The 27,454-nt window shown below is 34.8% G+C and overlaps 1 protein-coding gene across 1 annotated transcript in view; it reads left to right on the forward strand.

The window, feature by feature from the left end:
- Positions 1-1,875: 1,875 nt before the first annotated feature.
- CSN5 (COP9 signalosome subunit 5) overlaps positions 1,876-27,454 on the forward strand; it is a 32,745-nt gene continuing 7,166 nt past the window's right edge. The window contains exons 1-4 of the mRNA XM_089097094.1: positions 1,876-1,916; positions 9,590-9,771; positions 10,415-10,649; positions 16,264-16,458. Of these exons, the coding sequence (XP_088953220.1) occupies positions 9,596-9,771; positions 10,415-10,649; positions 16,264-16,458 (606 nt within the window). The 5' untranslated portion in view covers positions 1,876-1,916; positions 9,590-9,595. The remainder of the gene's footprint in view (positions 1,917-9,589; positions 9,772-10,414; positions 10,650-16,263; positions 16,459-27,454) is intronic.

Below are 27,454 nucleotides of genomic sequence, written 5' to 3' on the forward strand. Positions count from 1 at the left end.
ATTGCCAAGTTACTTTAAATCGTACATGGAAAGGGAATAAGCCTGTTTTTAACCAAGCCATGACAAAAGAATACTTAAAGAGATTGTTTGAGGCACTTTTGGAAGGAATTAAAACACTTTATAAGCCAGAAATAGTCAAAGAGGTATATTTGGAGCAGTGATGTCTGTTCAAATTATAAATTATAGTCCCGCAACTTTTGAAGTCATTTCGCCAAAAGATAAACGTAACGATTCTGAAACTAATATCATTCGAAGTTGTGTCTCTTTCAAAAGTCACTAATGATAAAGCCGCACTAGAAAAGGAAAAAACTGCAATATTCTAGTCTAATTTGTAAGAAGTTTGTGTTTGCAAACAGACTATTTAGGAAAAACTGCGAGTCCGTTTTTTAGACTTTTTTAAGCGCAAACAAAAATGTAATAAATTAAACAATAAGAAAAATACCAATAAATATGACAACCCAACTGCTACTACTGCTACTAACATCTCACTGCAGCACCAAGCCACCTGAGACCAAAACAGCTGCGCACGCTCCTCCTCCATACCAACTTATTTGGGATAGATCCCTCTTTACACCCTCCTAGGAAGTTCCCATTTCCCTTAAACCTTTTCTTACGGCACTTTCCCATCCAAACCGGGGACGACCTCCTTTTTGCTTGGCCCTAGACGGTTGGCCGACAAGATACAATTTTTGGAATTTCTTCATCCTTCATCTACAGAACCAGAACGTGCCTTAGCCTTATCAACCTTTCTCTCATTATAGCCCTAGAAAACTAGATTGAGCCATACTCTTCGCACAGCCTACTGTTTGAGCTACAGTCAGTCAGTCGGGTACCCTACACAATCCGTAGGTAATTTCTCTGGAAAACCTCTATGCACAAAACTATCAGTTCTAAATTTGTATAATTGACACAAAAATGGATTTAGCCCTTTACTAGGTTCCAGACCAAAGAATCCGAATCCCTTTTTCCTACGTTCATCATGGAAAGCTGGTTGTATTGTTATCAATTTATCTGTAAAAGATCATACGAAATGGATTTGTATGCATCAAAGAAAAGTATCAAGATCATTTCAAAACATATTATGTGGTATACATACTCCTTTAGGGTCCTAAGCTCTTTGGTTGGATCTCCAACAAAGACAAGCTAAGACCAAAGTATAAACACATACTGAACAAGTACTGACAAAACTCTCCAAAAGTGACCCCGCGTACCTCAGCGCCTCTAGAGGAAAAATGCTGTACTACTAAATCGCTCCGAGCCAATAAATTAAATTTAATACAGCTTTTACGGAAAAGTATAATCACCTACGGAACTTAGGCTATTATCCCCCAGGTTCGCATAGGTATGGAATCGTCTCCGGAGACGCGGACAAAGGGTCATGGTTCGTTTACACATTGCGGAAATCCATGCGGAAATCCGTCCGTATTTGTTTGAACTATGGCTAAAATAACGCTGCGTTTTAAGGCAAAGATTTCAAATTATTGCAACAGGATGACCTATGTTCTTACTCTATTCTGAAAGCTGTTGAACAACAGAGAGCCAAATGACACCGTTTTTCTTAGTTTTCTTATAGCCTGGGTGCGCAGGATCATAAAGCTGGGTGTAGCCTTGAACCAAAGTTATAAGATCGCGTAATTTTTGATAATCCATACTCATGATTTTATTCATTTAAAAATCTTGCCAAGATTCCGTCCTGATTTTACCAAAACGTTGCGGAAAGCTAGAGATTTTTTCTAGCCCGAAAACGGACGGAATTTCCGCACGGATTACTAAATCCGCATGAATTTCCGCAATGTGTAAACGAACCATTATACTTTGGCTAAGACAGATGTTTCAAGGATTTTAATTTCAAACCAGACGTTTGGAGAGTGCGCTTTTAAGCAGGAATTTTGAATCAATTAGCAAGTGGATTGGTTGTAAGTTTCATGTTTTATATTTAGGAATACATGCATAGAAAATATTTTTTTATTCTGTAAGGCTCTATAACTGTTATAAGGGAAAAATTACGGTAGAATTCTAGCTGGTGAGATACTTGTTAGGCCTATCTTAGGAAGTGGGCTAGTTGAGCTTAGAAGAATGAATTTGCAGTCCTAGGGCAGAACTAAGCTAGGTAGGCCTAGAATAAGGGCAATTACAATAGTATATCAGTTTTGGTCAATATATACCAAATTATATTATTGAGTTAGAACTAAAGTGAATACACCATTTGATGCCTTTTTTATGCTGATTATGAATATAATAAGCATTTCTATCGGAAATGAATTTCAGCCCCCCCCCCCATAAATGCCAATTAAGGGTTAGGGTAGGTTAGGTATAGCCTATATTGGGGGGGGGCTTAAATTCATTTCTGATAGAAATGCTTATTATATTTGTAATCAGCATAAAAAAAGGCATTGAATGGTGTATTCACTTTATTTGAAACTCAATAATATGATTTGGTATATATTGACCAGATAGTGTTCATCCAGGTCATTGTTGAAATGACCAGCAATGGTGAAAATACAAAATAGCCTATTAATAAAACCTAACTTCAATTAAATTCAAAATCAACAGACTTGTTTGAGGTCAAAGGCCTTCACCAAGTCCATTGATTTGTAATTTGGCTGGGATGAATGCTATATGTAAGAACAGTTTATAGCAGCAATTTCAAAAGATTTACACATTGCATTTTAGTGTGGCAAATATTCTAATTTTTTTGGAAAAAGAGGAAAGACCTGATGATAAAGGTTCTCCTGTTGAATAATATGTTAACTAGGATCATTATACATATTTTAAAGTAAGAATTGTTTTCTTAACATGTCTCCTTATCAGGAGTCACAATCCTAAATTTATACCCAAAGACAGATAGTTTCTGTGATAGGTAATTACTTTAATCTATTTGGGAACTTTGAGGTTCTCTGGACCTGTAGTGCTCTTGGGAAAATTCTAGTTTAGCTACTTTTGGCTGTCTTAGAAAAGTGTTAGGTTAGGAAAATGAAACTTTCAGGGATAGGTCTACAGACTAAAGTATGTTCCAGGAAGGTATTTGAAGTACCTACCTCCACTCCTCCCTCTAGAGGGCAGTGACCTTTGATTTCCTTTAAAATCTTTGTGTTATGGAATTGAAACCTTGCAAAACAGATCTTCTGCTTAAATGGAGTACAAAAAAACAGTTTTCAGCTTCACAACTTTGCTCAATCTAAATTTATGAAGTTTCAAAGATCTGCAAATACATTTCCTAAATTTAGAAAAAGCCATTAATTTGGTTTAAAATTATCCCTTTAGAGGGTCCTCACCTTTGATGACCTTTAAAAACCTTTGTGTTATAAAAGTGAAAACCTTGAAAATTAGATCTTTTGCTTACATGAAGTACATTGTTTTCAGCTTCACAACTTTGATCAATCCAAAATTATAAGATCTAAAGATATGCAAATACATTTCCTAAATTTTGAAGAAAAAAAACATTAATATGGCTTAAAATTCTACTCAAATAACAGGAATTACATTTTCAGAACAAAAGCCATAGAAAAAGAAACTGATAACTGAAAGTTAAGGTAAAGTGTTGTTTTGTCAAAATTTCAATAGCTCATGTCATGTAGACAAATTTCAAGACCTCTTCCTCACCTAACCCCTTTCCAAGATAGCCAAAAGTAGCTAAAGTAGAATTTTACCAACTGGATAGAGAGAGTGTTGACAGTTGAGTCCTTGAATTGATTCCAGTGGCTTATGACTCTTGAGAAGTACATTTGATGGATTCTTAATTCACAGTAAAACTTTAGCAGCTTCCTGGAGTGTCCTCTTGTGTGATGATGACTGGTACTATAGGTGCCAGGTTTATAAAAAGTTCCAAAGCTGCCAGTTGCAGAATTCAATTGGATTCCAAAAGCTGCCAAAATTTCACTAGGTTAGGAAAACCACCAAGTACCATTGCTACTATGCTACCTCACTTTTTCCATGGCAGATAGCTGCCACGGAAAAAGTGGATAAAAAATACAAGTCAGCATCATTATGCTAAACACGCATTTGTAGACAAGGGTAGTTAGGTTAAGTTGCTTGAGATGATCCTTATTTGAAGCTGATTTTAGGCTTTTCATGCACTTTGTTGCTTGCCTCTGAACATTTTTGATGAGCCTTACGTCTTGCTAATTAGAGGGACCAGTAAGGCATATGCCAGACTTGAGATGGGATGTAACAAGTGGTTTATACATTTTCATGAATATTGTTGCCTCTCAGCTACTGATGGTAAGTAGGCTATCTATATCTACTCCTTCCCCTTCCAAAGGACAATGACCTTTTAAAATTTGTGTATTGTAAAAGTTGAACCCTGAGAAATAAATTTAGTGATCAAATAAGGAACAAGGAATGTGTTTTGAGCCCTGTACCTTTGTTTAATACTGATTGATTTATAAGGGTTTAAAGATTTCAAAACCTCTTTTTAAATTTATGAAAAATATCTTGATAAGACTTAAAGTCTTGTTGACATACAAAGTATTTTGAGAATATGAACAGAGACTGAAAACCCATTATTAAGGAAAATGAATGAAAATAGTTTTGTCAAAATTTTGATAGTAGGCCTATATGCAATCTTCTAAGTCCTAGAAATAAAGAAGGGATTGAGATACTAGCTCACCTGCCTGAGACTCTAGACAGTAGGCCTATTTGGCTTAAATCACCTAATTGTCTACAAGTCCAGGCAACTTGTTGGTCTTGTGTCAATCCTAAAACCTGGTTACCCCTTGTGATTACCACATGGGCTTTCCAAGCTGGAAAAGCCACTACAACCTTAAAAATCAAGGCCACCCTGCAAGTTCAGGTGACTTGTTGGTTATAACTTTTCAACCTAAAATGTATGTCATTGACCATTGTGACTCTAGTAGGCTTTTCCAATTGATAAAAATTAGTCAGTTGTGAGTCAATCTAAAAATCTTGGTTGCTTTGCTCCAATTCTGCTGGGCTTTCCCAATAGGCAAAACTCAAAGTATTTGAGAATATTCAAGTCCCCTGTTATGCCTTCAAGTCCAGTGGGGATTGTCAATCATGAGTCAACCCAAAAAGCTTGGCCACTCCAATTCCAGTGGGCAAAGCTCATATAATATGAACGATCTCAAGCCTTTGGTTCTCAAGCCTTTCATCACTTCTACAAAGTTGATCAAATTGAAAATTCAATGGTTTTTTGGGTGACTTAAGCCTAATAGGCCCAACCACCTAAAGTTTCAGGCAGAAGCTAGTGTCTCAACCTTCTCTTTATTTCTAGGGCTTGGAAGAGTGTATATACTATCAAAATTTTGACAAAACAATTTTCTTTGATTTTGGGTTTTCAGTTCCTTTTTCATTAGCTCTAGTTTTTGGAAATGAAATTGTTCTTATTTCAACAGGACTCTAAGTCTTATCAAGGGTTTTTCTCTCCTAAATTTAAGAATAAGTTTTGAAAGCAGAATAATGGCGTTTAAATAGACTAGGATTTAAGGGTAGGCCTAACTGTTGTTTAGGTTTAAATAAAAAAAACAACTGTTGTCCATGATTGTAGTCAGCCAATCCCAACTATGTAAGCCTACATCATATAAGATTTGGAACCTGCTGTTCATGTTTATGAAACATACATTTTCATCAAAGTGGTTATCCAGTATTAACTACTGTTCAAGTACTGGGGGCATTATCCTTATGGCCTTCCACTTTTATCAGCAATTTTTTGTATAGAATCAATTGCAAACTCCTTTTTTTAGTTTAATTGGAAAAAAAAAATAACAAAATGATCCTCCCACTTCCTAAACTGCACCCCTTCAGGTAAGAAAGCATTTATATTTGTGTTAAGTAGTTTTGAAATATTTAAGTGCTTCATTAAAATGTGCCACTGTTCTTAACATTTATGCACCTTTCTTCTGAAATATGATTTATCTGTAGGTTTGTGGATGACACTACTTCTGTTCAGGACTATGGAGATACATCACTTAAGCCTTTCTTGCCAGATCTTTAACCTTTTGAATTCATTGATATCATGGCTGGCAAAAGACTATTAAAAGTCCTTGAGAATTATTTTTTTATTTTCCAAAGGCGATTGATTGAATTATCTGCTCCTATCAGCAAATCCTGTTGTTTGGGGTTTGGTTTTGTGTTTTCAGCAAAGTGCTAGTTATTATAGTTCAATAGAATTACTTTTTGAGTAATAGTGCTAATTTTGCGTGAATAATCAAGCTTGGATGGCAAATTGAAACTATTATTTTAACTGATCTAAATGGCATTATTTACTTAGCTTTTATTTGGAATGTTGTAATATGCTAATAGATTAGTATTTCTCTTTTCCTTTCTATTGAGATGAATCTCTTCTTTTGAGCTGGTATGAACAGCCATTTTGCCGACAGTAGCAAGCTCAATTATTAAATATGCTTGGTGTCGTATATATTAATTGGAAATGGAATAAGCCATAGGCTTGTCTCATACAGCACAAATTACATACCATGAGCAACACTTATAAACAACAAAAAAAACTTAAACTTCCTAATAAAAAAAAAAAAACGAAGATACCCTACAACAAATATGCACTTCATGGTCCTAGGTACTGCCTTTCATAAAAAGATGTCTCCACTAGTGCTGTTTAGAAAGCAGCAACATCATTCACCAGAACTGCATGGTCAGGCAACGTGTTCCATGATTTTACTGAATAATTTACAAAGGAACTCTGTCCAACTTTCCTTGATACCCTCAGCTGGTACAATTTTAAAGAGTTCTGCCGCATATATGGATAATGACCAAACTCAAAGTAATCTTCACAAGACACATGGTCAATATCCTTTATGATGCAGAAAGTGTTGACAAGGTCCATTCTGTCCCTTCTGAATTGCAGAGATGGTAAGCTCAGGCTACTCAATCTCAGCTCATAAGGCAGGTATTTCAGATAGGGGACCCCGCTTAGAACTCCACACCCTTCAGATAGTGCCTCACCAACCTTCACTTTCTGTGTCCGATTAGTTAGGTAATCCATAATCCAAGTCATATTCCTACATCCAATCCCATACTTTCGACATTTTTCCACCAGAAAAGATATCGAAACCTTGTCGAATGCCAAAAATCAATATAAATACAATAAAACTTTAGACCTGAATCAGCCATCATTTGAAAATCTTTGATTACTTCCGTTAACTGCGTGTTACACGATCGATTTTTTCGAAAACCGTGCTGTGCCATGTTCCACAATTTATTTTTTCCGAATAATTTTGGATCTGATACACAATTACTTTTTCCATAATTCTTGAAAAAATCGACGAGTTCGAGATAGGGTGATAATTCGTAAAATCCGACTTTGGCCCACCCTTATGAAGGGGTTTTATGACAGCTTTTTTCCATGCATCAAGGCACTTACCAGACTCCAAACAAAGATTAAAAAGAAATGCGAAGTGGAGCCGCTAAAGAAGAAGCCAGTTCTCGCATAATAACATTTGAGACACCATCTATATCAGGGGCTTTATCACCAGAAAGCTCGCGGATAATTTTTTGGACAAGCTCAGGTACTACATCAGAGTCATCATATTGCGACTCATTCTGTAGCACAGAAGCTTCTGGTGCCAGTGATAAATTAGATATCATATGGGTAGCAGGATTAATGGAAACAGATGAAAAGGTTTCGTTAAAAATAGCTGCTTTTCTTTTATCATCATCAACAGTTTCACCAGTGACTGGGTCATTGAAGACCGTAGACGATGGCGACTGCTGTTTTTTGCCCCTATTCACGTACTTCCAATACCTTTTTGGACAACTTTGCGCGCAACTAATTATCGACGATTCCACTGACTCAGTGTGTGACCGCAGGATCATCGTCGCCCTATTTCTCACCCTCCTGTAAGCACGCCAAGATTCATCATCCCCAGCTGATAAATAAGCTCTCCAGTGTCTATTTTTCGCAGATATTGCTTCCAGGACAAATTTTGGCAGATTATTACGTTTTTTCATACCCTCTCTAATAGTATACCTTGGAATAAACTTCTCACATCCTTCTACTACTACTTCATGGATAAACTTAAAAGCTATATCTACATCTACAAACTACGCTGAAGCTCACTAACAATATCAACATAACGTACAAAATCTCTAAATTTGTCATAACTACCTCTAAAATAATAACAATTTTGACTTCGGATTTAACGGAATGCTCACAATAACATAGAAAAGCAATACCAGGTGATCACTTTTACCTAGAGGAGGCAGAAATTCTAAATTCTCTAGGTCAGCTGGGTGCTTAGTTATCATAAGGTCTAAGGTAGATGGATTTATTCCAGTTCAAAACCTAGTGGGCTCAGTAACATGCTGATGGAGAAAGCTATCACCGAGTGTCTTTACTAGTTTATGCCCGAAACTCAAATCAGCTAACGTTGTACTGTGTCATAACCAATCTATACCAGTAAGTGTCATTTTGCGAGTCTCAGCGTAGGCTGACAGTCTCAAAGACAAAGGCCCAATGAGCAAATTTTTCCAGCACCTCAGAGAGGTTCTGAAGCAATTTAAAACAGAGAAACCCTATAGTTTAAGTTTAAAACAGAACAGTTTCTCAGTTTAGAACAGAGAAAACCTATAATTTTGTACTAATTGTTAAGTAAATAAGTTATAAGAAACCCCTCATTGAGCTTATATCCTTGAGTTAGTCGCCTTGTGTTCATCTTGATAAGCTGTATTGCTTAAAATATGTATACCTTTTAAATAATTATTTTAGAAGTGAAAAAATGGGGGGGGAGGGGATTACGTTTTTGTGAAAAAGTCTTTAATAAGCATTTCCAAAGATTGGTTTGGGATGACTTGTACAACCCTAACTTGGGTCACAGCATGTCTTTGCACTCCCTAAGGTGATGTTTAAAATGGAGAATGACTTGTTTGGCAAAGCTGGATCTTTTGTTATATTAATTAAAAAAAACTTTCTGAAAAATTAGTTTTTCAAAGAAAAGTAAAGGCCATTTTAAACTTAAGCTCAGGAGATACAAGTACCCGTTAAAATTCAAACTCAAAACGACCAGAAATTACTATTAAATAATAAATGAAACCCAAAACGAACATAAATTAAATAAACAATCATAGCAAAAAACATACAACAAGTAATAATATAAATGAATAAATAGATCTTAAAGCGAGTAATGCTTAGATTGAATATGAAAATCAAGCTTAAAACGAAAACAAATATTTTGCTATTAAAGTATAAATGAAACTTAAAACAAACAGAAATTAAATAAACAATCAATGCGAACAAACAAACAATATATATTAATGCTTTAAGATCTATTTATTCATTTATATTATTACTTGTTGTATCTATTTTAACATTATAATTGGATAATTATAATAGATTTTCTATGTGTTCTTCCCATACAAAACCCCTTCCCATAAGTTATAAACCCCCCTTAATAATTTATGCCCCACGGCATAACTTGCAATACCTACCCCTGCGCCCTGGTGGATTGTGTTGACAGCGGAGTTTTTGTTATCAGAACTTTGAACTATTTTAACAAAATGTCTCTCTCACAATCTTTATCTGATACATTGAGGGCGTGGAGGAGGAAGAGGGGCTAGTTGCCCCTGTCTCCCCCTCCCCTTTTTGATTGTTCATATTATCGAATTGCTTACATTTCAGGTTTAAATGGAACCAAACATGGATCAACCTGGCCCCTCATCAGTTTTGTCTAACCAAGCGGCAGTAGCATTGCGAAACTGGGAACTTGAAAATAATGTTGAGAATCTGGAAATCGACGAAATCTACAAGTTTGAAAAACAAACGCAGCAGGATATGCTGTCAGCCAAGCCTTGGGATAAAGAGTAAGTTGAATTTACTTGAAATACCTCATTTGTTTGGTAGGGCAGGGGGCTGAAGAATACAGTATTTATGTGTCTTCTATAAAAAAAAACTGTGTTAACTTACATATGTGTAAAAGATAACTCCATTTTTAACATCACGCTAATTTTACTCTTCCTGGGGAAAGGGGATAGGAGGGGGGGGGGGGGTGTACTCGAGCGAATGTCCTTGGAGTTGATTCTAAATGAGTGATTACTTAATATTTAGCTTGACCTAGAATTTTGTATATAAATTGCATTGTATTTTTTCCCCTCTTCATATGAAAGAAGACTTGTAGAAACCGTGTCTTGCTCAGAACCATGTTTGTGTGGGTGTATTTGTTTTGTGTATGTACTATATAAACATCTCCACCATCCAAGTTTGAAATGTGAAATTTTGTAAAATAATTTCTGAACCATAGGCAGTACCATAAACAAAAATCATCATAAGAAAAAATAAAAAATCGAGAAACTTGGCTTGGAATGATGTGATGCACGGACCAAAGATCCGAGCTTCCGTCATAGCATGCGGTAGATCGTCGAAGAATCGCCAAATCTATTGTGAAGAGTCAACAAGAATCAACTTGTTGCAACTGTTGGTTTTAATAAATTCCTTCCTCTTTTTCAGTCCGCATTTTTTCAAGGACATTAAGATTTCTGCACTAGCCCTATTGAAAATGGTTATGCATGCAAGATCAGGTGGTCACTTAGAAGTTATGGGTCTACTTCTAGGGAAAATCGATGGTAATGTTATGATTGTTATGGATTCATTTGCATTGCCAGTTGAAGGAACTGAAACTCGAGTCAATGCACAGGCTCAAGCTTATGAATACATGACAGGCTACATGGAAGCTGCAAAACAGGTGTGATATTCCCTTATTTTTCAGTTTTTTTTTGTAATATAATTTGCTAATGTTAGTAAGGTGGGAGTGGGAGGATACCTTAAGGAAAGATTTAAGAGAAATGGGTACTTCCTTGGAGGATGCAAAGAGGAAGGCTTGGAATAGATTGGGTTGGAGGAGGAGCGTGCGTGGCTGTGTTGTTTTCATGCGACTTGCTGCTGCAATGCTTCGGTTCAGTCTTAAAACAAATTTAATCAGTATAGATTGTAAAAGACCTCTAACAGCTTTTAACGATATGGAAATACAATCTAATATAGCGACCAGGCAGTATATATTGGTCGCTTGCACGTGTGTCTGGTATGAATTTTTCATAGAGGAGGCGTGAAATTCAGGTTTGCCAACCTAGCTACAAACTGGTTAGGGCTACGAGATAGGTTTCTACGAAGCCTACCGATCGCTTGGCTGGTCTTCTTCCTACCAAAGGAAGACATGTGAAAGGAAAGTAGTTGGCCAGTTAATCTATTGCCTGGAAAAAAAGGAGAACTTCAAGCTAGTTTAAATCTGCTATTTATGCCTGTTATTATTTAAATAAAAATATTGATCATTTATTTAATAATTTTATTATTAATTATTATAATAGATTCATAATTTAATCTATTATATTGCCTATTTTTATCTATTATCATTATTATTTAAGCTAGATTATCAAGGATGTTGACATCGAGTTTCAACTGCCTGTTTTGTCTTTTCGTTAAAGAAAAAAAACAATGATATTCCACCCCTGTGGTTTTGAAAAATGTAATCCTCCCGCCCTTGCCTTTCCATGGAATGATGCGAGTGGATGAGGCCGTGCGTGAAAACTGTAGTTGAGGATTTGATTTCAGACAACACAAATAGAGAGAGATTACATATATAAGAGCATGTAAAATAGAGATTACTACTACTGGTAACAAATCAATGCATCGCCAATCCGCCTGAGGCCAACAGAGCTGCGAACACTCCTCGTCTGCCCCAATTTATTCAAAGCTTACCACTCTACCTCCTCCCTTAAACTCCCAATCTCCTTTAAGTCCTTTATTATGACCTCTTCCCACCTCATTCGGGGATGGCCTGCTTTGTGTTGGACCCTAGACGAATGGTCAAAAAGTACAATCTTTGTCAATATGTCTTCATTCATTCGTAAAATGTGGCATGTCCATTTTCCAGTATTCTAATCTAAGTTCAAAGACCTCTCATCCTATTCTTCGAGACTTTATTCAACTGCGAAAAAACACTCTGCGCCTTGTCTGTTCTACTTTTACACCTTCTCTGCATTCATTATTTTTACTTAAAATACTAACCAGATAGTATATAGTAAAACATAGTCCACTTGATCAATTTTGTCGCTACTTAACGTCAAATCTTCAACTTCTTCTAAGTAAATTGGTCTTATTAGAATAAATTTTTAAACTTAATCTTGCACCATGAATTCTCAAAACCTTCAAAATACATTCCTTTTTCTATCATTATTATTTCAGACACTAAAATTGTTTGCACAGTCTAAGTCTAGGAGAGTTCCACCTTCCCATTTGACACTTTGTTCTCCCATTCCCTTTGCCGTCTTCTTCAGGAAAAAGTCCATCAATATAATCCTTATGAAAAGGGATAGGACACAGCCCAGCTGAAATCCTGATCTGACACCAACCCAACTACTAACCTCTCTTCGTACGTTAACCATAGCAATGTTTTTCTCTTTCATAGCAACAATCTGGTATATCATACGGGCAGGACTTCCACTAAAGTCTTTGTATCAGCCGAATTAAATGCCTATTCATAATCTATAAAACTGAAAACCAAAGCAGTCTGATCATTCAGATACTTTTCAGTTATTAATCAGAGTGAAAGTCAACGCATCCTCTCCTATTCCTAGAACCCCATTGTTCTTCTATTATACATTTATCTATAGTATCTTTTAGTCTAATAAATATAATGATTGCTAAGTAATGTGCTTCCTAAAGAAAACAAGCTAATGTCGCTTAATTAAACACGCTCACTTTTATTACCTTTCTTATAAAAAAGTTTAATTTTCCTAAAATTCCTAGGTGCTTCCCCTTTTTCAAAAATCATATTCAAAAGGTAGCTCTAACTTTGCATCCTCCATATTTCATGATCCTGTTAGCACTGTCTCTAATCTTTCACAGAATTAGTCTTTCTTCGCTTCTAAATTCCTCAAAAATTTTCTTTTCTATTTCATTCCTTACAAATCTATTACCGCTCTACACATCCTCAAACTGCTTTGCCCATCTCTCTTTTAATTTTTCCTTTTAGCTACTTGAGCCATTGTTCGTTACACGTCCAGACTGACTACATCCTTTGAGTTTCTTGATTTGCCAATGCAATATCTCCATGTTATGCTGCCTGGCTGCATCTTCCAGATCCTTGAAAATTTTATCCATGGTTTCTCTTTCAGATCTCCTTAATTCAAACTTTAGTACCCTTTCTACTTCCCTTACTTCCCATTTATTCTTGTAAGATTTAAGTCTCAGAAACTTCTTATACAAACCCCCTCTTTTCTACCAAGCTAAAAGTCAGTAAATTGTATGACGCGGGCTTCTAATTTTCCTCTCTAAGACACTTACAGTCGCCTCGCAAATCATTTTCGTAAAATTATTCTATCTATCTTGGACATTTCCAAATTCTGAACTTCAGTTTCACACTCAACTAATCTTGGGATAATCCTCTCAAATTATCACCCTGGAATCTGTCAATATCATAAATACCAGGAAGGTTGTTAACCTTCCTTATTCAGCGTTAAATTAGCTATAGAGACTACTATACATCAATAACGGCACTCTTACATACCCTAGTGTCCTGCGCGAAGGGTCGCTGGCTTCCTGCTTCCTGTTGTACATATCAGAACGCCACATATGCCGCACAGCTCCTCCACGCTTAGCACATTCCCCAAAATGCTTGGCAAAGTTCCACCATACTTGGCACGTGTCGCCTGGTTTACATGATTTCTGTGTGAGAGCGATCCCTTCGTTCTGCGTCGATCCTGTCTGTCTACGATCTACAATAAAATAATCAATAAGGCTGGTTGTCTTACCATTATAAGAATTCCATGTTAATCAGAGCCGTTCCTTGGTTGATGGCACCCATGGCAGAATTAATTACAACGCCCCCTTCCCGACTCAAATATAAGCAAAGAAAGCCATGCAGTTTTCACTCACATCCAGCTCTTGTCAAAAAAAGAAGGTCCTCAAAAATTCTAGCCAACGAATCTGTCAATAAAAAAACGGCATCAAAGCTTAAGGCAATCCCTCCCCTACCTCCCCCGGCCCCGAAAACCCAAGGTTTATAACTGCTCCTCTCGTTTACAAATTCTTATTGGAATTTCTCATGTCCAAAGCAATAGATCCAATTGCCATCAGTTCTTAAAAACAGAAGGCCCTCAAAATTCTAGCCTGCAAATATGTCAATCAAACTGAGCGTCCTAAAAATTCAAAGCATTACCCACCTTCCATCTCCCCCAAAATCAAGGGGGATATCTCTTTCTATTTCTGAATTCTGCTCAGGGTTTCTAATGTTCAAAGCTGTGGACGCCATTTCTTTGGTTTTCGTGAACGAGGTTATTAGCGTTTGGCAATATTTCTGTTTGATTTCCAATTGAGGTCGAGTACTGTTCTTACCATTACTTCCCGTCAGGCCTTGCAAAACAAGGGTGATAGTTATCAAATAGAAGTGAAATAGCAAAGTTTATGCTAGTGTCCACTTTTGTGGGTTGCAACACGCAATGAAAGTAGAAAAAGAGTAACTAAAACAAAACTTGTAAAAGTTTAAACAGGTAATTTACAAGCCATCTTAAATAAGAAATTCAAATTTTTGATTTGGAATTTCTACAATTACAATTTTATTTTGCGATTCAGTCGTTGAATCCTGATTCATAAGTTACTGTCTGAGTAGTAGAGATTTGTGTTTTTGTTGAAAATTCAACAATCGAATTTGAAAATAAAACTGTCAATAACAAATTCAACTGTATGTATAGAAATATTTAATTTTTATAGAGGTCTATTCAGCAAGGATCTATGGGAATTGGTTTGTTCTAACTTGAAAGAATTTTGAGAATCAACAGTTTAAACAGTTTGTTTAAGGTAATTAAGGGAATAGTTAATAATTATTATTTGCTTTACTGATATTCATTCAAAGAGAGAATATCAAGCTCTGTATATACATTTAACATATACGTTGTTTCCCCGTACATTATAAAACCTAAAGAAGGTATGACATCGAGGGAAATGCTCATGCAAAAAGATTTCTTGTAATGGCGAAGGTAATTATCTTCTGCGCCATCTACCTGCTAACTTTGATAATCAGTATGAATTCGCATTATCCGCACTAGGAGTCCCTGTGGTTGATATTTATTGCTAAAACATAATTCTATTGCAAATTATAATCTTTACTCCTGCAAATTATAGTAGATGGAAACGATTCACTAAGGTTTTTTTAGATTACCTGTTGGACTTTGTCCCTGTACGAGTCTTGCATTATATCTTCTTATCACTAACAAGGCTTGGGGTCCAGAAGCTAACCGTAATTGGAGACGATGATTGGTTTTTTGATGTCTTGATCCTAAAATGGTGGATAACAGTAGTCGTCCTTAAATGTTCTCAAATGGGGACTATCCTTTAAGGGGGCTGCGGGGGCTTTATGTATTTAGGAATGTGGAGTTTGTCCAGGATACTAATATAGGTCCTTTGTTTGAAGCTTTTTATTTTTCTTATATGTGGAGGGAGATGTTTGCTTAAGGGGGCTAAAATATGTAGGAATGAGGTGTTCTTTTGAGGGGGCTAACATTATAGTCGCTTCTGTATTTACCGTAATAAGAACGGTAAAAAAAAATGCTATTCAAAGTTTGGGGACGAAAATAATTAAAGATGAATAAACGATAGTTATTGTTACCAATAATACGTATACCAATAAGTAGATCTCTTGAATTCAATCAAGTAGTCTAAATTTTTAATTATTGTTTCTCTTTTTGGTTTCATGTGGTGCTTGTTACTAGAATCGTGCTGGACGTTTTGGTGATATCTTACTATGCGTAGAATTTAAAATAGATGATATTCTCTGAAAATTGAAATCTTATGAAGCTAAAAGTTAGCTTGCTCTAATTTTTATAGTTCCGTTGGTTAATGGTATACTGTCAGTGGCTTTAGTGTTTTTTTTTTGTTTTTTTTGTCTACTTTGTCTTTATTTTTATAGTTCCGTTGGCTAATACTGCGCACTCAGTGGCACTAGTAGTCTTTTATTCTACTTTATCTTTATTTTTGTAGTTATTTTGGTTAATGGTGCACTTTCAGTGGTACTAGTAGTTTTTTATTCTTGTGAAATCCTGGTTAATTTGTGAAAAATACTTTTAACATCGAAAATAATTTTCGTAAGTTTTTTCGAAGGACTCACATCGCCAAATACCATCTGTCCGGAATATTAGTCGTCAACTATTTTTACAAAATGGTTGCAAGTTTAGTCGCTTTTTGTTTGCAAGTTTTAGTTGCCATCAGCTGATTTTAGAAGAAAAATGAAGTTATACTACGGAAAATAACCCCCGGATCTAAATATGCTTTGACGCTTAGTAACATTTTCACTCTTACATCCTTAGGTGAAGCGACTAGAAAATGCTATTGGCTGGTATCATTCTCACCCTGGCTACGGCTGTTGGCTCTCTGGTATAGATGTCTCCACTCAAATGTTGAACCAAAACTTTCAGGAACCGTTTGTGGCAATTGTTGTAGATCCTGTCAGGACCATTTCAGCTGGCAAGGTCTGCCTGGGGGCTTTTAGGACGTATCCAAAGGTACAGATATTTTAAAATTGGATTTTTAAGATGTTAAAACTAGGATTAGGATACTAAAAGGCGCGGCAATATCTGTTTTTATGTCTGGCTATGAAATCTGGGCACTTTAAATTTGACGGAGATTCGCAGGATTTGAGATAGAAAGAACGGGTATAATTTAAATAAAACAGTGGAACAAAAAAAAACTTTAAATAATAAAAATTCAAATATTTCGACTCCACGTCTGGGAGCCTTTATGATCGGGAAAAAAAAAAAATTCTGTGTATGTTTTTCAGAATAATAATCTAAGCGTCGTTTTAGATACTCCTTTGAGCGACCTTGCAAAGGTTGCTCCTTTGAGCAACCATGGTTGCAATGAGCAACCATGCTGATTCCAAACAAGCTGTACGGACAAGCTATAATGAAGGAAAGGTTAGGACAGTTAGGTTACGTTTTATGGATGTGCAGAAGCTGGCAAAAAAAAATGCCTTTTCTGGCTGAAGCCAAGGGAGTGTGAACTTCATGTTAATAAAGAGTATACTTTTGAATAGTGCAGGCAGAGGGGCAGCTTGCAGAGCTCTGTTTTCCTCAGATGGTTTGGAGCTGTAATTAGTTGTTAGTAGTAGCAGTGGCAGTTCATAATTCATCGGTTTCTGCAAAGTTGCTTATTTATGTAGGCATATACATTTTCGTCTAATATCATGAAAAATTTCATTCTCCTACAAAATAAATTGTAAGTAACATAAAAAAAAATATGAATTTTATTTAATTTTGGTATCTTTTTAGATATTGGCCGTATATAGCTGCCGATGATTTTTTTTTGTAGAAGAATTAAACATTAGGACTTTGTGATATGTAAAAGGAGAAAAATGTAGAAAGTTGCTGACTACGTATCGTTCCGTTATTTTTCATTGCGTTCCATATTTGCCAATAGGTTTATTGGGAAAGGGAGTACATTTTGGCTAATCTAAGTTTCAAAAACCACAACGTCATCTGTTCATGTTAAAGACTTGAATCATCTGCCGAAGACGAGAATTTGACTGGTACACCACGTAAATGACTACTCCTAAATCCTATATTGACAGATAGCCTATCAAAGAATAGAAAAATAGCTCCTGATACAGACGTTGCTCTTTTATAAGCCACTTCCATCAAGGGGGATAACCCACTTCACTTCCAGTAGATCTTGTCTCATTTCAGGCTCGTAGGGGTCAGCCGAAGTCACTAAACTCACTTTTAAATTGTTACTAAAGTCGCTTTTTTTTGAAATTTCAAAATTCGATTTAGTTAATGCTTATTTCAGTGAGCTAGAAACCCTTATTAGTTGGACTGGTGGATACAGGGGGTGGGGGTGATCCCTCTCCCTCCTGTTAGGCCTTGCACCCTTCAAATAAATCACAACAAACCCTTATAGTTAAGTCTCAACTTATAGATTCTCAGTCACGCACTATCAGGTTTTTGTTGAAATGTCCCCAATTTTCCAAATCATAAGTTGTATTTGTTTATTCTCCATTTTGCTTTAGTATATTCAATGAACTGAAATCGATACAAAAACCGTCGCTAAGTCAAGTTAATAAAGTTATATGGATCCTAAAATCATATGGTAAAACAATAGGATAAAATTATATAGGTTCAAACTAGTTGCCAGTTTGTCTTCCCTCGCCCCAGTGCCTGGATCTTAAAATCTTCACTTAGAAGGAGGGCATGGGCGCTCCACCGAATTTTGAAAGAATTTTGTGAGTCTGGACCACCCAAAAATAGTGTAAAAAGAAAAAAATGACAACCCTTAATGATAAGCTCAGAAAGTTTTCCTCTTCGTGGCATAATAAGTGTTCATTTTGTTTTTAAGATTATATGTTTTTCTGAAGTGTGCATCGAAGAAGTGAATATAATACACTTCGTGACATAAAACAAATAAAAATGTTATTTTTTACCTTTTATTGACCCCAAATTTCTTCATTCGTAAAATGGACGAAAAATACACCACCTTGTCGATTTTTTTGATTTTTTCCACAGCCAAACTGGAGGAGTTTCCTGGAGGCAAATATAAGAAAAAAGTAGTGACTAGGACTTGTGCAGTCCCTGTGCCTCTGTTCTGAACGCCTCTGAATGCTCACTTTTTGTCACTTTTTTGAACATAAAAGGCAAAGTCACTTTTCTTGCGCATCTCGTTGCGGCCGACCCCTGGACTCCCAATGCGGACTATATCCTATTGGCTCCCCTATTCTTCACCCTTAGCTTTCAATATTAGTTAATGTAAACGTCAAACTCGAAATCAGGTAAAGGTTAATTGCTTGAGTTTGTTTCATTATTTTTTTAAGTTGTAAGCTTTTATTCGAAAAATTCGGGTAGTTTCTGATAGTGTTACATAACAAGGGGGGGAGGGTAATATTAACCAATTCTTGAGAAGTAGCAACTACTCGGACTATCTGTTTTGACTTTTTTTTTCACAATTAGCCATGTCCTGATGTCTACTTCAAAATACTTGATTTTCAATTTATCAATGTTGAATTTGCTGTATTTTGGACATGATTTTTTTACTATTGGTTTGGATTTACTGTTTTGTCCTAGGTGATTGGAAGGATGAGTAAGGTCTAGACCTTGTTCAAGTGCTCGTTTATCTCAGTTACTAAATTAGGAACAGTTTTTTTTTTTTTACCTAGTAATTACCTGTAACACACTATAGAAAAGGAAGGGTAAATATTCAAAATAATTAACACTGTCTAGATGAAATTCATTTTTATGTCTAAAATCAAACCCTGGAATTGGCTTTATTTTTATCAACAGTCTTAATCAATGGCTTCTTTTAATTAACATAGTCAAGCCCATCATAATAGAAACACTGCTGCTCCTAGCTTTTCATCTTTTGTATTTTCAAAAAATTACGAAACTTGATTTTCAACAAATCCCTGAAAACACGTCTGTTTAGTCCTTCAGAAGGAAATTCAGACCTTCCTTAGACTTGATCCTTCAGAGTCAGAAAAGGGGCACAGGTCATCTGTGAAGCCTCGCCAGACATCTTGGAATTAAGTGCAGCCTGTAACGTGTTTCCACTGTAGTCAAAGAGACAACTCCACACTTTTTAGGTCCTGGACGTACTACTGTCGTAGTTTTTGTATTGGTCAACCTCTTCTGTGCCTCCTCTCTCGGTGTTGCTCTTACACTGTGCTTGCGTTTCGATCCTCGCGCATGTGATCGACGTGATTATGATACGTCTCTCTCCCGCGCTTCGGAAGCTGAGTAACTAATGGCTGACCGGTTCGTCAACGAACTTCTATTCTGGTGACTTTTTACTGCCACATCGTGTTCAAGATTCTATGGCACATGTCCTGAAATTCTAGAATATACTTCTCAAGTTATACATTCACTTTCCGTCATTCAATAGTACAGAGGTGAATGGAGGAAAAAATTGTTTTTAGGAGTCGGGCCTTAAGCTCGTAGAGTATTGATTAAGGCGCCAGAGTCGCCAGAGCGCCAGATTTCAACTTGATAAAAGCTGGTGTTGCTCGTTTAATTCATTTGTTGATTCTGTCGGCTATTTCACCTTCATATTGAATCCTACTCACCGGATACTTAAATTCTCTGGAACCTGTGTCCCTGAAACCCATCTGTTGGCTGCTTTAGAAAGAAGGTAAAAAGACTCAGCTCTTGAAAATAACTCTAAGGGAAAAGGTTTAGATTTGTGCCCCTAAATCTTTAGCTGCCTAGCGCCATATAGAATAGAATGTTTTTTAAGTTGATAGGTTTAAACTTTAAAAATTGAAAGAATTTTTTCGGTAATAGTGTGCGGTTGCTTTAATTTTACAAAGCCTTACTAAAGCTAAGTTAATAGAAAGATTCAGAGAATAATTCAAAATTTTATAACGAAATATATAGAACTGTTCATAAATGTAATGAATCACTTCCATTGTATCTGCCGAATTATTAATAAAACAAATGAAAATATAGAAAAACGGGTATAATATTTCAAATAAGGCAGTGGAAAAAAAATTTAGTAATAAAATAAAGGTTTGAATACTCCGGCTTCACGTCCGGAAATCTTTATCAGCTGAAAAAAAAAATTAAAGAGAACATACAAAGCAAAGGAATAAACAAAATAAAAACCTAACGAAAAACAAAAGAACTCTATAATGCCTAGTATGACAAATGTTCACCAATTCAAATGAGTGACAAATCAAACAAAATCAGGAAAAACAATGTTTTCTCTCTGGTTTATCACAATAAAGCGACAGCAAGAACACAGTTTTATTTGTTTGTTAATGGAATCTAGCAAAATAAAATAGTCTATTTATTTTTGAAAATACTACATATGCGCTAGTTTAAAACAAATATAATTAAATTCATGTAAAAAAAACTTTGTTGCGTATGAGAAATTGCATTAATCTTTTCGTTGGCTAATCTAGCCAAAGCATGTTAACTCTATCCAAAGTTTATTTCATTTAGACCTTTACTTATAAGGTTCAAACTTGCTTGGTACCGATTATTCGGAATATCATTATTTGAAGTAAGTGAGGTTTTGACTTGTCTTTTAATTAAGTTATTATAAATAGGATTCTTTTTTTTTTGAATTGACTTTTATTTATTTCAACTAATAATACATCATACTTAACTGTCACTTACAACACTTTTTATGAATAACATTATCAACAAACGTAGAAATGGTAAGAACGTAAGACGTTTTATTAAGCCACTATTATAATTTGAGCAGCGTCACACAACTATTTATCATAAACCAAAACTCATTCACTCTTTCTACTCTTTTCATATCATTCAATACAAATTAACTCAATTTAACTTTTTTTTAACTTTTTGTTTAACAACTTAATTACAATTTAACGTTTATTATAAATAAATTCAGTTTATATCCCCCTCCACCTCTATCTATACTAGTCCCTCCTTAGATAATTTTTAGTTTCTATTATGTCCCTAAAACTTTGTAAAAGCCCAACATAATTGTAAATTATTTTTGATTGATGAAGTGTTTAAATCTGAAAAGTTTTTTGTTTTTAATAAAATTTTAAAGAAGTATATATAGCATTTTTGTGCTGTTGTGGTCTATTCTCTAAATTTTACCCTCATAAGCTCTAACCTCATAAAAATACCCTCATAAGTTCATAAGTTCTGCCCTCATAAGATTTTCAACAGCAACTAGGTGTTTGAAAAATCGTATACCCTGCGGATTTACGAAAGTCGATAATAATGTAAGCTCTAGCAGTCCGAGTGGTAGACGGGCTAGAGACTCGGATTCGTCTAAATTAGGGGAATCCTGTTTTATGTCTGATAAATTCACCTTAGAAAAAATGCACTTCCTTTATTGATCACACTGGATTAGTTCAAATAATCAAGTCCTCTTAGAACTAACGAAGGATAAACAAATCATCACGGACAACTATCAGCTCACTACTGTCGTCTTAACAAACATTTTCTGGTAACGAACTGTGTAACTGGGTAACGAAATTCAGCGTATCAGAGAACCCTATTGTAGAGGTTTCAAGCTCGTATCTTCAAAAAATATGGAATTTTGCATTTTCTGCCAAAAGAAAATCACGGATGTGTATTTATTTGTTGTTGTTGTTTTTTGTTTTCATTTTTTCAGGGGTGATCGTAATAATGTCTGTTCGTTTTAAATTTTGAGGTGCTTCTTACTTTCAGTTGAAAAAACTTATTCTTTTTTTTATATATAAAAAGAAATGTACCTTCTGTCATGTGCTTTCAAAGTGCTGGTGAGAAATCTTGTAATTTCAAAATAAAAGTGCTACCTCAAAATGTCCAAATAAAAATGATGACATGAAATCATGTAAATTGATGTTGTGATGACTCAATTTACTTTCAAGTAAATTGATGTTGTGATGTCTTTTGATTTCATTTGAGGACATTAAGCTTTAAATATTTAACGGTTCTTTCACACTACGCTGTAGAACCTGTTACGCTAGTATAATTTGAGACTTTATGTTACGTTATGTAACCTTGCAGAGCAAATTTTGTCCTTAATGTATGCAGTGCCAATTAGACTTGAGTTCTGCTTAGAATTTTACCTTATGTAAGTTTAGATTACGTTATGCGACAGTCAATATAGTAGCAATAAAATGAAATTTCGGGGTGAGGAATTTGTAAATTTGAAAATAAAATTTGAGGATTTCCCGAAAAAGTTTTCATGCCAGAGGTGGTTCAGGGGAGGGATAGAAGGGGCACTTTCCCGGGTGCAGAAATTATAGGATAGGCAAAACTCCAAATAAATAATTTAAAGGTGATAATCATTTTGTAATTTTTTTAATCTTATTTTTGTTGAAACAAAATAGAGGGCGCAGATAGTGAATACAAATACTTAGTAAATTAATAATTAATAAATAAAATAAAAATATAATTATGTAATAATAATTAAAAAATTTAAATAATAAATACAACAAAATAAAATATCATTAATTTGTTAATAAAATGGAAAGTAATTTTTTTAATAAATGAAATTTTTTTTAATTTGGCCTGAAAATTTTTCGGGAGACAGCGGGGGGGGGGGGCCTAATCAAGATTTTGCCCCGGAAGCAAGAGAGGCCAGAGCCGCCACTGTTTCATGCTTGATCAGAGCTTGAATCTCCATCTCCGTTCCACATCTATTATTTTCGAATAGGGAACTATAATGATTGTGATGATTTTAGAAGATGACTAGATTGGTTTTATGGATTTTTACGTTACCCCAGTGTGAAAGGTTGTACTTAACGTAATGTAACTTATCCACTTAGCATAGGATATTACGTACGTAGTGTGAAAGCCGCTTAAATCACGATTTGTTACATAAATCATAACACTGGTAAAGAAATTTGGTTTTGGGTATTTTAATGAGATTGGTTTTTGGTTTTCCATTTTTTAATTTTTACTTTTTAATTTTGTTTTATGTTTACCTGTGCCTAATTATTTATCATTATTTATTAATTATTTATCATGATGATTAGCCTCTATTTATTTTACAGTTTTGTATTTGGAGGAGCTATTGTACTTATGTTAGCTCCTAGCAACTTTGTGAAGGAACTTATTTTATTATGACTTAAATTGTTTTTTTCTTTTTATTTCAATTCAATAGCATTTTAATAGTTATTTTTGTATAGTTATGATTATCGTGGTTGTAATAGAAATGCATTGAATAGTCAAAATAATAGAAAGGCAAAAGAATCTGATAATACCTGAAAAACGGTTAAGAAAAAAAAGAGAACTGTGATCAATCAGTTCGTGGAGCCGAACTGTAAGTAAGGAGCGATGCGGCTCAATAATAATCAAAAGTCTAAAAAAAAACAAATTTTGGTATCAATTGGTATTTCAAAAGAGTTGACTTGTTATACTGATTCCAAATATATAAGATTCATTAAGTTTAGTGTTACTCATCAAAGGCTACAGACCTGAAACAATTTGCCTGATTTTTGAAAAAGGAGGAAACATCCCCTAAAAGTAACAGTATTTTAATGAAAATCACACCATTAGATTCAGCGTATCAGAGAACCCTACTGTAGAGGTTTCAACCTCCTATTTACAAAAATGTGGAATTTTGTATTTTTTTGCCTGAAGAAAGATCACGGATGCGTGTTAATTTTTTTAGTTATTTTTTTTTTCAGGGGCGATCGTATCGAACCAATGATCCTAAAACATTGGGAGAGGGCTTATTTGAACAGAAATTAAAGTTTCTAGTGATTTTTTAAGTGACGTCATAGTATCCTCACTGATATGATGTTTATACAACTTGAAACGGGATCATCACTGAAAGTGAATTTATGCTAACGGCACTGCTGTCATGAATGCAAAAAAAAGGAAAAATTAGATTAATTGGCTTTGTCAGTAGTATTTCTTGGATTTTTTTTTTCTGTGAAGGCCTTCTGAAGGCCCAAGGATGACCTTTGAACCAATACCCATGTTCATATCTTATCCCTGTGAAAACCATTTCTTAAACGAAGAAGTAATTTCTCTATCCAGCTCTAGTCTGGCCTTAAGGCCGGGTTGAACTAAACCTCTTCATCTAGTTTACCAGGAGATGGGTGAGAGGAGGATGGAAGTAAAAACGCATCTTTGTTGAACAAATCAAATACAAGCCAACAAACCCTTACACGAGGCTACCATCCACTTCAACTAAAAAGTTTTGGGAGCTGTAAGAAATTTTTCACGAGACTAGCAAATAATATTTGACTTTTTTTGTCCGGCTGAATTGAAAGGAGGTTGTAGACAAAGTTATATCTCCTTTCAGACCCTCCTCCATTTATTCTATAATGTTCAAGGATAGATAGGAATTTTTCCAAAAAATGCACTTTTTGAGCCATCTACTCCCCCCCCACCCCCAAACAATGACCCGTTGACCCTTCTCTGTAATAACTGATGCGAAATTATACATCACTGTAGATAATTTTGTCAAAAATCAAGTGAATCCACTTGGTCTAATGAATCTTTAAAATCAGTATCTATATCAACCTTTTGTTTTATGTGGACCACTTGATCATTTAGGAACGAATGCACTTCTGTGTGGCATCAGCCCAACCACCTCTGAAACTGGGAATCCCAATGTATAGGTATTTTTAAGTTATTAAAAATACTATTTTCAGTATTTTAACTTCTCAGCTTCAAATCTTTTGGCTTGTATTGTTAAGCCTTCTTTACTATACTAATGAAGTTGCACCCGAGACCACCGAGAATAGACTAGAGGACAGTTTGACCTCTCCCCCGAAAGTTGTTAAAATTAATTGATAAGTAAGGATATGTTTTTTTTTTTCAAAAGAGGCAACTTTAGTATTTGTCTTTCGTGATTTATTAAGTCAGCATTGACAAAATATTTAACAGCTGCAAAGCCAAAACTAATAAAAAGGTACGGGAAAAAAGTATGACTGATTGTATCAATGAAATGTGTAAACGTTTCAAGTTTTGTCAAAATTTACGAACATGGATGTCATTGCCTGGTTAATCTTATGTGCAATTCAATAAAACAACAACAATTTTGTTCAACTGAAAGTAAGGAGCAACATTAAAACTTAAATCTAACAAAAAGAGTGGGGGGTTGAGGGGGGGGGGTGCAACCCTCCTCATTTAAAGAATAGTTTCTGTTTGTTTGAAGTTTTAATGTTGCTCCTTACTTTCAGTTGAAAAAACTTGTTGCTTTTTTTTAATTATTCTTAGCCAGAAATGACACAAAGAAGCCAACATCATATGCAGTCTCGTCTAGGGATTATTTTGCGATCCTTGGAATAATACTCTAAGATAAATGATAATTTTGAGTTGTAAAAATAAATCCATACAGTAAGATACAATCATTATACGGTGTAGCAGATAGTTGAGGTAAATACAGTAATTAATGGCCGTATTTTCCGTATTACCCCTGCCAGTTTCTTGGCTATATTTATCTCGGGGTCACCACTCCTCGAGGGACAAGGCTTCGCGACAGGCGGTTTGGCTCTCTAAGCTCAGTTGCAAATTTTTAAACTAAGAAATTAATATTTAATAAAGAACTTTTGTATTTTCAATTTAATATGGTTCTAATTTATTATTTTGCAACAGTATTTTTGATAAGGGATTGATGAATATGTTGTAGGTAATTGGTCGACTCTGCTATTATTTAATAGGCTCATAAGTGAAAATTGATTGATTTCAAAATAACTGACAAGTCGTGTAGGTTGTTTTTATGGCATAAACGTTTTTTAACATGTACGGGACTGCCTCTTATTACAATCTAGAGTCAGGGTCTTGAATGGCCCGGAGGAGGGGTTGAGATTGTAGACTTATTTATTATGTGCTGTAAATATTTTCTGTTTTTTTTTGTTTGTTTTTTTTCATTGATAAACAAATAAAAATAAAGCTCAAGTTTGTTAAGGTTGATATTAAACTATTTTAAAGATTATTATTTTTGTAGCTATAATAATCTTATTGGCTGTAGAAATACATTAACTTATCTAAGTAATGAAAGGGTATAACAATCTTATTTTGCTAAAGAAAAGGGGTTAAAGATAAGAGAGGGACTGACAACATCGTTGGTGACACTATCAGTCAGAGGGCGTAACTGAAATAGTAACGTAAAATAAACAGTAAGATGGAAACATAGGACAGAATAATAATATTGAATAATAATATGAGATACATACACACAGTAAAATCTTGTAACAATAATACAAGATAAATATTGTAATGTAATGCAACTATTTTAAAGATTATTATTTTTGTAGCTATAATAATCTTATTGGCTGCAGAAATACATTAAATCATCTAAGTAATGAAAGGGTAAAACAATCTTATTTTGCTAAAGAAAAGGGGTTAAAGATAAGAGAGGGACTGACAACACCGTTGGTGACACTATCAGTCAGAGGGCGTAACTGAAATAGTAACGTAAAATAAACAGTAAGATGGAAACATAGGACAGAATAATAATATTGAATAATAATATGAGATACATACACACAGTAAAATCTTGTAACAATAATACAAGATAAATATTGTAATGTAATGTAATTATTTTAAAGATTATTATTTTTGTAGCTATAATAATCTTATTGGCTGTAGAAATACATTAACTTATCTAAGTAATGAAAGGGTATAACAATCTTATTTTGCTAAAGAAAAGGGGTTAAAGATAAGAGAGGGACTGACAACATCGTTGGTGACACTATCAGTCAGAGGGCGTAACTGAAATAGTAACGTAAAATAAACAGTAAGATGGAAACATAGGACAGAATAATAATATTGAATAATAATATGAGATACATACACACAGTAAAATCTTGTAACAATAATACAAGATAAATATTGTAATGTAATGTAACTATTTTAAAGATTATTATTTTTGTAGCTATAATAATCTTATTGGCTGCAGAAATACATTAAATCATCTAAGTAATGAAAGGGTAAAACAATCTTATTTTGCTAAAGAAAAGGGGTTAAAGATAAGAGAGGGACTGACAACATCGTTGGTGACACTATCAGTCAGAGGGCGTAACTGAAATAGTAACGTAAAATAAACAGTAAGATGGAAACATAGGACAGAATAATAATATTGAATAAT

Source organism: Artemia sp. Qi Xiang Cuo, chromosome 11 (genome assembly GCF_049724085.1).
Source record: "Artemia sp. Qi Xiang Cuo chromosome 11, ASM4972408v1, whole genome shotgun sequence".
NCBI lineage: Eukaryota > Metazoa > Arthropoda > Branchiopoda > Anostraca > Artemiidae > Artemia > Artemia sp. Qi Xiang Cuo.